The 12627-nt window shown below is 49.6% G+C and overlaps 1 protein-coding gene across 4 annotated transcripts in view; it reads left to right on the forward strand.

Annotated features, from left to right (window-relative positions):
• MPP3 (MAGUK p55 scaffold protein 3) overlaps positions 1 to 12627 on the forward strand; it is a 35182-nt gene that overhangs the window by 21557 nt on the left and 998 nt on the right. For all 4 annotated transcript variants that reach the window (XM_045520037.2, XM_074343335.1, XM_074343334.1 and 1 more), the window contains 9 exons: positions 1401 to 1597; positions 3399 to 3463; positions 4801 to 4821; positions 5365 to 5406; positions 6509 to 6673; positions 6769 to 6849; positions 9210 to 9303; positions 9514 to 9622; positions 11030 to 11152. In XM_045520037.2, the coding sequence (XP_045375993.1) occupies positions 1401 to 1597; positions 3399 to 3463; positions 4801 to 4821; positions 5365 to 5406; positions 6509 to 6673; positions 6769 to 6849; positions 9210 to 9303; positions 9514 to 9622; positions 11030 to 11152 (897 nt within the window). The remainder of the gene's footprint in view (positions 1 to 1400; positions 1598 to 3398; positions 3464 to 4800; positions 4822 to 5364; positions 5407 to 6508; positions 6674 to 6768; positions 6850 to 9209; positions 9304 to 9513; positions 9623 to 11029; positions 11153 to 12627) is intronic.

The following is a 12627-nucleotide window of genomic DNA, read 5'->3' on the forward strand; positions in this document are numbered from 1 at the left end:
ACAAGGCAGAAAGGAGAATGTAAAGAATGACATCTTTTCATCAGTGAATGGAAGGACGAATGCCGATTTTTCAAGAAAGCTAATTCCCAGCCCCTGTCTCCCAGGACTAGAAGCATGAAAGATGGGACATGACGGCACTTGGCACAGAGTAGATGTCAGTAAATAGTTTGATGAATGGTGATTAATAGTGGACGATGTCTTTGATGGTTTTTTATGGTAGATGGAGAAATAATCTTTATATGGCCATTTCTTATTTGCACCCTTCAACTGAATCCCAGGGCACACATAATACCTGATGGAAGGTATTGTTCTTCCTGGGACAAGCTAATGTGGTCACCAGTTGCAGCTTTTGCAGGTTTTAACTTGATACAGGGAGAGAACTTGATTTTCCTGGGGGACAAAGTAGGTAGCCTGTCTCTTAGCTCATCCTTTTCTAAATATTTCTTCTTGAGCTAGATGCTTGATAAGGGCTGGCCATTTAAGATTATACTCTCTTCTGAGTGCCTGGGACCCTGGTAACATCTGTGGCTCAATGAGGGTATCTGTCCTCACAATATTTGGCCAAAAAGTTCTTAGAATTGTCTAACTGAATTTTTTTCTGCCTGGCACATGAAGATGAATTGTATTTGTCTAAGGAAACCTTCTGGCCTTTTTTTTTTCTTCCCTAACCTATTTGCTGTTAAAGTAATTGGGTCCTAATGTTCTGGAAACAGAAATAAATAAAATAAGTCCATGCCACTGAATTATAGAAGAGGACAAAAAAGTGTGACGGAATGCCATGTCTTCTCCATCATCTTCTTTAGAGGGATGACTTCAGGGTAAAGAGGAGAGTTGGGAGTTGGCCAAGCATATGACAGATGAGGCAAGATTGAGCCATAAAAGATGTGGATGTCAATTACCCACTGAAAAGTGGTGATGGGGAATCAGGAACAGTAGTTTTGTCGATATGTATTCTTATCTAAACATATAGATTACTTATCTAACAGATGGCTGCTGGCATCATTGGGGGCAGTTCGCATATCAGAAATAACATTTGAGTTATAAATTGTACTCGCTTTTCATTTTTGCTCCCAAGATTAATGGTTGTGCTGTGTATGGTAAGAGGCTGTTATAAGGACAACAGATCAGGTAAATAAGGAGATGTTTAGGTTGGAAAGGGAAATCTGTGAGGTCCCATGTATTCAATTTTCTGGTTCTTAATGGATTTCCCCACTATGATATTCAAAATGGTTGAAGAACAGTAAGAGAATATGTGCAGTGGGTTTCTGATTAGCTCTCTGTTCTTGAGGCTGCTTGTGCATCTAATTGTGAACAGTGGTTGTCCTTTGGCATTCTGTGTGGCGTAGACACATCCATGCTTACCTGGCGAAGGGCTGCCTAACTGAGCCCCTCCCCTGCAGGTGTTCATGCGGGCCCTCTTCCACTACAACCCGAGGGAGGACCGGGCCATTCCCTGCCAGGAAGCAGGCCTGCCCTTCCAGCGCAGGCAGGTCCTGGAGGTGGTGAGCCGGGACGACCCCACATGGTGGCAGGCCAAGCGAGTGGGGGACACCAACCTTCGAGCTGGCCTCATCCCTTCCAAGCAGTTCCAGGAAAGGTGGGTCTTGGGTGTGTTGTAAGGGGGTGTGGTTCTGGGGTGGCCAGAGGCATAAATCCATGACAAAGCCCCTAATCTTTGCCGACACAGCCAGAGCGGCACACAGGGTGTCCTTCTCTAAGTACCAGTTGTGCATGTGTTGGCTCTTCTCCCATGACCAGTGGTGATGGCTGTTTGAGATTTCAATAAATATATGGAAATCTATGTTATTCAATTAATCAATCTTTTATCATGCATATATAGGGCAAGTTGAGACATAAAATATACAAATACGGAAGAGGAGGACAAGGAAAAGAAAATTACCCAAAGTCTCACCTCTATCTAAACAGCGTAATTTATTTCCTTCCTGTGCTTCTTATGTGAGTGGTGCACATAGAATTGGAAATCTTCCTTTTTTAAAAAATTTTTGGTAGCTCAACATTTTGATATGAGCATTTGCTCCATTATTATCTATTCTTTATTGTGTAATTTTAATGGCTATATAATATTTCATCCAGAGATAGACCATTCATTCACAGGCAGCAAGTATAGTTTCTGCCCTGGAGGAGTTTACAGTTTAGCTGGGAAGTTGCACATGGTTCAGATGAACACTTTATATAAATGTGATGGATGTGAGGAAGCAGGACTGGGCTCTGCGAGGTCCTAGCAGGAGGACTGGCCCTTATCCGGGCGTGCACAGAAGGTTTCTGAGGAAGGGTCATACCTAAGTGACTTCACTCCTTCCCTGTGGCTGTGCTTCTAAGTTCCTTTCAGCGTTTCCCGGCTACAGGCTGAAATAATTATCTTGCACATGGACTGTTCCTCATATTTCAAATTCTTTCCTTAGGATGGATTTCCAAAAGTGTAAATCCTAGGTCAGAGGGTGTGGCACTTATGCCTACAATGCCTCTCCTGAGGTTTGTAGCCCTCTTCCATCTTTTGGGGTATGGGATGATGCTGTAGCAACAGACCTCAGGGTTCATCCATTTCAGTGGCTCTCCTGGTGTGGTCCCCAGGCCAGGCACATCAGCATCCCCTGGGAGCTTGCTAGAAATGAATATCCTTGGGCCCTGCCCCTGACCTGCTGGATCAGAAACAACAGGGGCGGACTCCGAGCCCTGTGTTCTAACAGATATTCCAGGTGATTCTGAGGGACTGAAGTTTGAGAGCTGCTGCTCTGTTTCCTCGGGGAGCCTCAGACCCGTCTGCGTCTTTGGCTGCATAGGTCTTGGGGGAAGGCTCTTTAGCTGCATTTAAACGTGGAAATCTAGACACCTCCAAGAGCCCTGGGCATTTTCTCAGCCCAGAGATAAGAGGCTTTGGAGGCTGCCTCTCCACTGACAGCTGCATTGGATGATATCCCAGGCTGTGCCTTCCTCTGAGGGGAGGACATTCAATTAGAGTCACTTTCGCCCTTGGCTTCTCCTGGGAATTGTTCTACTGTTTTCCAGCTTCCTCAGAGATGGGGAGGCCGGTAAGTATGGAGCAGGGGCCTCCTTTCCTTGAGAACCAGCCTTGGGGAAGTCACGACCGACTGCTGACCGTGCGCTGACCATGGGCTGAACCTCTGTGCGCGACCGTCTTGGGCTGGGCAAGCTTCTCCCAGGGCAAGAAACTCAGTTTCTTCTTTGTGAACCAGTGAGCACCTGTGAAAATGTCCCCCTTCACTGGAACTCACTATGAAGCAAGGAGGCCCTTGGCGTGCCAGGCTGTATCCACCTGTGGGATTCAGGCCTTGGTTTCCCTGAGTTTTCCAGAAGGTTCCCTCCAACTGGTCCTCGGCCCTGCTCATGGGCCCACCCATCCTCTCATGTCCCCATAGGCGACTAAACCACCGGAGAGCCACGGGCACCCTGCCAGGCCCTGAGAGCCTCAAGAAGCCCCCCTGTGAGTAGACTGGTAGGACGGATCTTCAGGGAAGCAGTCTGGGCCGGGGCTGGGGTTAGGACTTGGGGGCTTTGTGCTGGGAAGAGGCAAGCATGGGCCTGGAGTGGGCACCAAGGGTCCTGTCTGAGCTCTCAGGCCTCCTGAGGGAGGAAGGGATGGGGAGAGGGAGGAGGAGGGGAAGTGGGGTAGGATTGGGGAGCGTTCTCTGGAGAGGAGCTATTTGGAGCCCCTAGATGACACTGCGGGGCGTGTTAACATCTGTCCCAAAATTGCGTGCAAGCTCTTGTGTGTGTGTTGTGTGTCCGCATGTCTGTGTCTGGGAGAGCCTTCACAGCTTTCCTTAGGTTCCCAAGGGGCTCTCTGACCCTGACAGTTTGAGAAGCAGTGACATTGGAAGGGAACGGGGATGGCCACGCACAATCCTGTGTCTCTGTATTAGCGGCCAGATTTGGGAAATAAAAATAAAGAACGCCCAGTTTAGTGTGAATTTCAGATAAACAATGAACAAGTTTTTAGTGTCACTATATCCCATGCAATATTTGGGAGATATACTAAGAAACGATTTGTGGTTTATCTGAGATTCAAATTTAACTGAGTGTCTTGTATCTTACCTGGCAACCTGGCTCTGTGCACCTTTTAGAATACACACCCTCCTACCTTCTTGCCTTTGTAGTAGCAGAATCAGGAGATCCCTTTTTCCAAGATGGTTAAACAGAGGCTCATGAGGTCAAGGGAATGGGACTGGTGTCAGGTTTCCAGAGGGCCTGAGATCAGAGCCCCCAGGTGAGAGCCCCGTGTGGAGAGGAAGCCTCCCCGGGTACAGCCTCTTGGGCCCAGGGGGGCTCAGAACCGAGTAGAGGGCCTGAACAATGCCAGGTGACTGGAGCACGGCTGGCCTACAGCCCTGCTCTGGGCCACTCCATTCTCTGTCATCTGCATTTGCTCAGGCAATTCTCCAACCCCAGCAAAGAGAGAGCAGGTCCTGGTCCCTCTGCAGGCATCAACTCCCTTGGCTGGGCGGCCACCGCCAACAGCCACTTTTCTGGACTTGCTCTTAAGTCACAGGGGCTGCTGAGTCAATTGGCCTTGAGGCTGCTTTATGCCAGTGAGGAGCTGGCTTTCTTTGGGCCACTAATGAGACACACACAGGAAGACTAATTAGAGCAAGTCTTGTTTTAATAATGCACCGCAGCTCAGATCACAGGTTTGTTGGAGGAGAGAGAGGGACCAGATGGAGGGCTCCTGAGGCACAGGAGGCTGCGGCTGCCTCTCAGCCGCAGGGCCTCCCGGTTCCCCTCCACTAATGCTGTTCCATCTGTCTTTTGTGCAAACCGCAGATGATCAGCCTTGTGACAAAGGTAGGCCTGGTATTTGTCCCCTGTGCATGTGGACGAGGCCCCTTTTCCGTAGACTGGGGCTGGAAGGACTTGTCCTCCCCTCCCCCGAGTCAGGGGTGGCTGTGCCCCTCTGGCTCTCAGCTCCGCTCTCCTGGTTCTGCCAGCCGGACCAGCCTGCTCCTTGAGGCCTGCAGAGCTGGTGGGGAGGTGGGGCCTGGCCCTCCTTGGACTCTGGCTGGGCCGATCGTGCGACCCGGCCGGGGAGCAGGCACGAGACAGGAGGGTAGGGCCGGGCAAGTGAGTTTCCTCTCCTTGTTCACTCAGAGGGGCTGGAACAAGGCCTGCTGGCCCAGAACCCCGGCCAGGGCTGTAAAGGCTCTCTGTGGCCTAAGCACGGAGAACTGGGTGAAACAGAGGAACTTGTTGACCTGGGGTGGCCAGGACATGGTATTTGCCCCAAGCCGAGCCCCTCTGAGGACTCCGCCGGGCCACCCAGGGCCCAGGTACCTCTGGGCTGGGGCGTGTGTCCAGCATTGCTCATTGGCCTCCCTCTCCAATTCCCAGAGACCTGTGATTGTGAGGGGTACTTCAAAGGACACTATGTAGGTGAGTAGTGGGGACTCTCCCCCTGATGCCCCCTTCCCCACCCACGCACATCCCGCCGTGGGCTCCGGGGTCAGGGAGAGATCCGAGCCCCAGGAACCCCTAAAAAACCACTGAGCCTGTGGGACCCACATTTCGCTTCAGTCGCTGTCAGCCAGAGATGGGGCTGAGCCTGCTGAGGCCTGGGGTCCCCCACCCCAACTTCCCCCAGCCACTGGGAGCAGCTCCCTGGCAGGAAGGGGGCATGGACCCCTGTGTTAATACTGATTTTATTATTACCGTAATTACAATTGTGGTTGATTCAGTGTTTCTGTCACCCCCGTACAGCAATGGAGCCTTTGACCAATCTCCAAAGTGCTTCACTTCTTTTGTTTTGTTTAATATTTCCAAAGGCCTTAGAGATGGGCAAAGAGCTTTTTTAACTTTTTATTCTGAAGTAATTTCAAAGTTACTGAAAAGAACTCCCATAGACTCTACACCCAAATTCATCAGTTGTTAATGCTTTGCAGTATTAGCTTTTTCATTTCCTTTTTCTACCTACACACATTTCCCCTCTGAGTCATGTGACAGTTAGTTGTGGACATTATGTCCCTTCACCCCTAAATAGCTCAGCCTGTGTTCTTACGTAAGAACAAGGACATTTTCTAATATAACCCAGGGCTATTATCAAATTCTGGGAATTTAACATGCACACAATTCTATTATCTACTATACTGTTCATATTATAATTTTGCTCGTTGTCCCACTAATGTCTTTTAGAGCATTTCCCCTGATCTAGAATCCAATCTAGGAGCACCCATTGTGTTTGTAGATTTGTATTCCCATTTCCTGGATAAGGGAACTGAGGCTCGGAGGGGTGATGACTTGTCTGAGGTCTATCACATGCCCAATAAGACAGTAGCCTTGAACCCTAATTTTTGGATGCCAAGTGGTCACCCTTTCATCGTATTACTGTGCATCCCAGTCAGCCCCTTTCTGTAGCAGAATGTGGCGGGGGAGAGACCAGTGGGTCTCAGTTTCACCTTCAGGTCTGACCAGGTAGAGAAAGTCTTTGTAGAAAGATGGGGGACAAATGGTTCAGTGTCCCCTCGCCCTTCTCCCCAAGCTGGTCTGCGGAGGAGCTTCCGGCTGGGCCGCAGGGAGAGACTGGAAAGCCCGCAGGAAGGAAAGGTGTCTGCAGTGGCTGAGACTCTGGAGCTGCCGACCTACGAGGAGGTGACCAGGTACCAGCACCAGCCTGGAGAGCGGCCCCGCCTGGTAGTTCTGATTGGTAGGTGATGTCTCCAGGGAGTGGCCTGGTTTCCTACTTGGAGGGTTGGGGAGGGAGTTCAGCAGGGACTCATCAGCCTTCCTTTTGTTTCCCAGGGTCTCTGGGAGCCCGACTGCACGAGCTGAAGCAGAAGGTGGTGGCAGAGAACCCACAGCACTTTGGTGTGGCCGTTCCACGTAAGAGGGCCCATGGGTTTGCTTGTTTGTGTGTGTATGTGCGCCAGCCATGTAAGTATTTCTTGAGGACTTGACTCCATGTATCCATCTTCATCCTTACTTTGGGTCTGAGGGACTGCCAGGCACGGCCTGCTATAGGCAGATCATGGGACAGAGGCATGATGGGAAGAGACCACTCTCAGTGATCCCCTAGGGCCCCCTGAGGCAGGAACTGGAAGACCACTTGCCTGGTTCCTGCCCGGGATGGGAGTTGAGTCTAGAACACATTGTAGGCAAAGTGGCAACCTCAACTCAACACCATTTCAGCCTCCTCTTCTCAATGACTCTGACTCCTATGGCCCCTGCTCTCAGCTTGGGCAAGACAGTAGGCCAGGGAAGCCAGAGAGCCCGGTGAGTGATACTGCTTAGGTACTCCCTTGTAGCTGGGTCCAGCCCAACAGGGTGGCTGGGTGCACTGCCGAGTCCAGAGGCAGCCAGGGATGCTGAAGTCCGGTAGGTGGAGGTCCTGGTCCTGAATGTGATGAGGAAAAGGAGGCTAAAGAGTGTTAGGAGCTACACCAAGAGCTTTTATGTGCAGCGACTTGGTCAGCCTTCCCAGTACCCCTGAAAAGTGGGTTCTCATCATCTTGTACTGCAGAGGAAGACACTGAGACTCAGAGAGGTTAAGTAACTTGCCCAATGTCACACAGTTGGTAAGTGGTGAAGCCAAGGTTCAAACCCAGGCAGCCTGCCTCAGTCACATTCTTAACGAGGCCACACAACAGCCTCTCACTTGCTGCCTGCCACTTCCTGTCCTTGGCTGTCCCTTTCCTCTCTAAGACTCTCTCTCAATCCTCTTGTTCAGAGGGACACAGTGTGGGCACCTGGTGGCCATTACTCTGGTGGAAGTAATAGGACCTTTTCTAGAATGTTCTGGGGAAGGGCAGCTACAAATCCTTTCTTTTACCATATCATTCCCCTGGGCCCATAACCCAGTCTGTGGGTGGTCAGAATTGTCTTTTGGAGCCCTAGCGGAAGTGGCAGGGATGTGGCTGGGTGTGGGGGGCGGCAGCTGGGGAGGCCATTCTGGCAGCACACCTGTGATGGACCTGGGAGGCTTCTGGGGGCCACGGCCTTCCAGCTGATAGGTTGGGCTGAAACAGGACATGTGGCAGTTGTTCATATATGGATCCTTCAGAAGACTTCAGATCCATCCCCTGGGGGAGGGTACCTGGATGGTTCAGCCTACCTGCTCCCAGGCACCCCACAGATAGGTAACTTTCTCCCAGATATTGGGAACTGGGCGAGGCAGTGACTTTTATGCTGGGTTTTGAAGTGTAAATAGGAGTTTTCCAGGCAGAAGAGGAAGAATTCTCTATACCAAGGGAAAAACTTGTAAAGGGACAAAGTGTGACTCAGCATAGCAGTCTTAGGGACTGGAGAGTTCGTGTGAGTGATGTGGGGGGAGGTGAAGCTGAGTGGGAGGCTGGGTTGGTCACGAGGGGCTCAGATACTCATCTAGGGTGTTTAGAATGTAATATGTGGGTGAATAAAAGTTTTAAAGCAAGGGAATGACTTGGCGAGAAAAGTGACCCTAGCAGCTCTGCCAGAGGTTGGACAAACATGCTACACGTTAGCGCACAGAGCATCCCCTGGGTGGCTCCCAGGGGCCAGAAAACACTGTCTTCTGAGACCCCCTTTCTTTGGAATGCTCTGGGAGAAGCTGTGTGTTGCTTCATGTGTGCTCTTGTTCTGTGGATGGAGGACCTGATTTTTCCCCAGAAGTGTGTGCCTCGATTCTATTATGGAAATCAGAGGGGAAACACTGTTTCAAACTGTGGGAGAATCAGCTTTGCTGAAACACTTAGTCCATAGAGGGTCTGTCTTCACCTCACCTTTCCTTTCAAAGTGGGAAGTGATACAGAATTAAAAGCATACAGCAGGGTCATCTGAATTTTTGCCCCCTTGGCTCTCAAAAAGAAAAATAGAAAATAAAAACTTGGAGGACTAGGAATTCCTTCAGCGAGTCTTTAAAAGCCACAGCGTCAACGAGGCAGTTTGGCAGAGCGGTTAAGAGCATTCGCTTGGCCTGAGACAGAGTTCACCCGGCTCTGCTCCCTGCCGGCCGTGGGACATCTGTACGGTGTCCCCATTAACTACTCGGCACCGCTCAGTTTCCTCACCTGCAGAACGGGAGGCCTCGTTTTGCCTACACGGCAGAGCTGTGCGCATCGGGGATGTGGCCGACACACGCGGACACGCGACTGAGGGAAGAGGCTGGTTTGCACATAAATCAGCGATGAGCTCCTGTGAGAAGCGAGCACCCAGGCTCCCGGGATGTGACACCTCCGCCCAGCTGTCCTCCTTTCTTTCTTTCACAGATACCACCAGGCCTCGGAAGAGCCACGAGAAGGACGGGGTGGAATATCACTTCGTCTCTAAGCAAGCATTTGAGGCCGACCTACAGCACAACAAGTAGGTTGGCCTGATGGGCCGGTCGGGCCTCTGTGCAGCTCAGTGTGTGTCCTTGCATCTGTCCAGCCTTCCCCTTGACCTCCTGGGAGGGCTTCCCGAAAAGGCGGTGGGGAGCGAGAGGGAAGTCGTGGTGGGCAGGCTGTCCTGCTTCCAAGATGATTTAGGCAAACTCGGGAGCTGAAGGCCTCTTCCCCTGTGGTGGCGTTTTAGGTTCCTGGAGCATGGTGAATATAAGGAAAACCTCTATGGAACCAGTCTGGAGGCCATTCACGTTGTGATGGCCAAAAACAAAGTCTGTCTGGTGGACGTGGAGCCGGATGTGAGTTCTTGGGCCGGTTGATGGAATTTATAAACTAGGGGGTTGGACATTTTACAGAACATTCGACTTCCGTCTTGGGACTTTTTATTCCAGAGCACTGGATGTTAAAATTTCCTTGGGTCTTCCTTTGAGAAGCTAATGAAAACTTTGTACCCCAAAGTGTGCACCTTTGTACGTAACAACTACATGGATTGGAGGGACCCTCTTGGTGGCCCACAGACCTAGGATAGTAACCTCTGCATGGAGCAAATCAGGCCATAGATGGTGGCACTGATCAGTCAATTGTGATGGGACAGTCAGGGCCTTAGATGTAAACGCACAGGTGGAGACTGGGCCACCCCTTCCCCGACCAGGACAAGTGAAATCAGTGGCTTAGGGAACTACCAAGGGAGGCGGTCAGGAGAGCAGTTTGAAAGAGAAAAAGGGCAGACTTGCCCCTGTGGAGTTCTTCAGAAACATTTCCATTCCTGCACGCCCCACATGCTGTGTGCTTGACAGGGGCTTAACCGTCTTTTTAACCTTGTCTTTGAGAAAAACTTCTAAGCTTTCAATTCAGTCTGGGCATTTTTTTTTCCCTTGATAGTAACAGAGCTCTGATTTTAGGATCTAAACTGTAGGCTTTATTTTACAGAAGTTGGCTTGAAATGGATTGCAAAAAGCACATTATGTCCCTGAAGGAAAACTCTCACCAATTTGGACTTACTAGAAGTTGGTAGTCAAAATTAAAAGTCTGAATTTCAAAACTGTATTTGGAAAAGTGACTTTATTGATTTGGTGGGGGAAGGCAGATTGGACATAGAGCAGTTTAATACCAGCGTTTCCAAATGGAGGCACTTACATTATAGATAAAATGCACTAATTAACAGGATGATTTGCATATTGAAAACCTTCTAAAGTCTTTAGTTTGCTTCAAGTGACCTCTTAGTCTCTTCATTTGCTTAGCAAACCCTTTCTTCTTTGAATATCATAAGGAGGCCTGTGTGATAGTACAAATTTTGCATTAGTGTAGTCCAAAATGATGACATTTGACTACATAGATACACACATTGACTCCAGCTGGTTCTTCTATCAGGACTAGGCAGGCAGAGAAGGGCATACGAAGGCTAATCAGGGCTTGGGGGAAGGGTGATCAGAGCTAATAGGGATGGCAACTCTTGGAGCTGAGGCTTTGGAACCTCCTTTCTTGGTGAGTGAGCCTTCGGGACCCCAGCTCCGTAATAGAGGATGGGAAAATGGGCAGGTGGTCAGCACAGTAGAAGTCCATTGTCATATGACCATGGACCATATGATCAGGACCTTTGCCATTGGGTGATGTAAGGGAGCTCACCCGTGACTGGCCATTCAAAAAGTATGTTTCACAATAAGATATGTTCAAAGTATATGATGTTCCTGAACTTACTTTCTCAGGCACTGCAACAACTGAGGACCTCAGAATTTAAACCTTATGTTATATTTGTAAAGCCTGCAATTCAGGAAAAAAGGAAGACGCCACCCATGTCCCCAGCCTGCGAGGATGCAGCGGCCCCACTTGTAAGTTTCAAGTTGATCATTTCATTTCTGATGGCCTGAGAGGGCCTGTTACAGCTGCATATGAGCGCGGGTACCTTCTGCACAAGATCATCTTTCCTTTTGGCCTGTTGGCCAGACTTAGGTGGTCACAAGAATGGAGGGCTCCAGATGGGGCAGCCAGAAGTGCCTCCCAGTTCACAGAAGGGTGGCTCTGCCTGGGCTCCCCACCCCTCACTCCCTCACAGAAGCACCCTGTCAGAAAATAGGGGTCTTACATTTGTCAAGAACCTGGTCTTAGTGACAAACCACAATCATTTGTGGAACTCATAAGCCAAACCCAGGTAATTTTTAACTGAAACACCAACTTCAGATCCAGCAGGCTAATCCAAGATGGAGACAAGGGGTGGTCTGGGGTGGGGGGCAGTCTTTCCTACATGCTGTTCAGGACAGTGACTCTCTTGCTGAAGCCACAGGTAGCTGAGTTCCACCTTTACAGGCCAGGGAAAGGGTTCAGGGGATTGTTGGCTGCAAAACAGATGTCACACATTTTACTCCATTAGAGATTTACTTAAGTTTTTTCAAGATGCAAGTATTGATTAGGAAGATTGAGGATTCAGGGGAGAAAGTGTTCCTTCTAGAATTTCTCAAATAGCTAAATGCTTCCAGGATGAACAGTGAGGGTGCCTGGAGGAGGGGAAACTCCAGAAACAGGAGAGGTCTATAGGATGTGAGTGTGCAAGGGGGCTGGGAAAGTGGGGCCACCCTGGGACACTGCAGGGTGCTTTTGAGTAGGAGACAAGCCCTGCGAGATACCATATAGAACTGGGAAGCTTTGCTCAGTTTAATCTAGCTTTTTCCCTCCTGGGGGAAAAAAGTAAGGAGAAGAAATTATCTCAGCCTTCTCATAGTTCCCAGCTGTCTCTGTGGTAGCCTGCAAAGACTGCTTCCTAGATCTTTAGAACATATTTTCTGAAAGTATGGATACTCTCACTAAAGTAGGAAGCTGGTTTTGACTGGGGACAGAGAGAAGAGGAGGGGGGACTATTTTGGAATGTGGGTCACTTTAGTGGAGGACAGCTCATTCCCCCTCCATGGCAGCATAGAAACACTGAGCCCCTCAAAGCAGAGGAGAGAAGGCAGCAGAGGACTGGAAAGCAGTAGAAAGGGAGGTGGGTGGAAACCACTGACAAATTTCACTTTGCAGTTTTACTTAGAGTAGATCCTTTGACTTCCTTTTCTCCCAAAACCCCAAGCTAATTGTCAGCGAACTACCTGCTTGCAATTCTACTTCTTAGAGGTTTTTTTTTGAATGAAGAAGCCAACCCTGCATAAAGGTTGGGTAAAGGAGGGATCATTGGCTGTCTGAACCATAGTGCTGGGTGTCAGGAAAGCAATATGATTAAAGAAGTCAGATATCCTAAGGAAGTTGGGGATTGCGTCAGGGTTATCCCAGCACTTTCCGAAATAACTCTACTTTGTCTGCTGTGCTCGTATTT

The sequence above is a fragment of the Camelus bactrianus genome, chromosome 16, assembly GCF_048773025.1.
Source record: "Camelus bactrianus isolate YW-2024 breed Bactrian camel chromosome 16, ASM4877302v1, whole genome shotgun sequence".
NCBI classification, from domain to species: Eukaryota; Metazoa; Chordata; class Mammalia; order Artiodactyla; family Camelidae; genus Camelus; species Camelus bactrianus.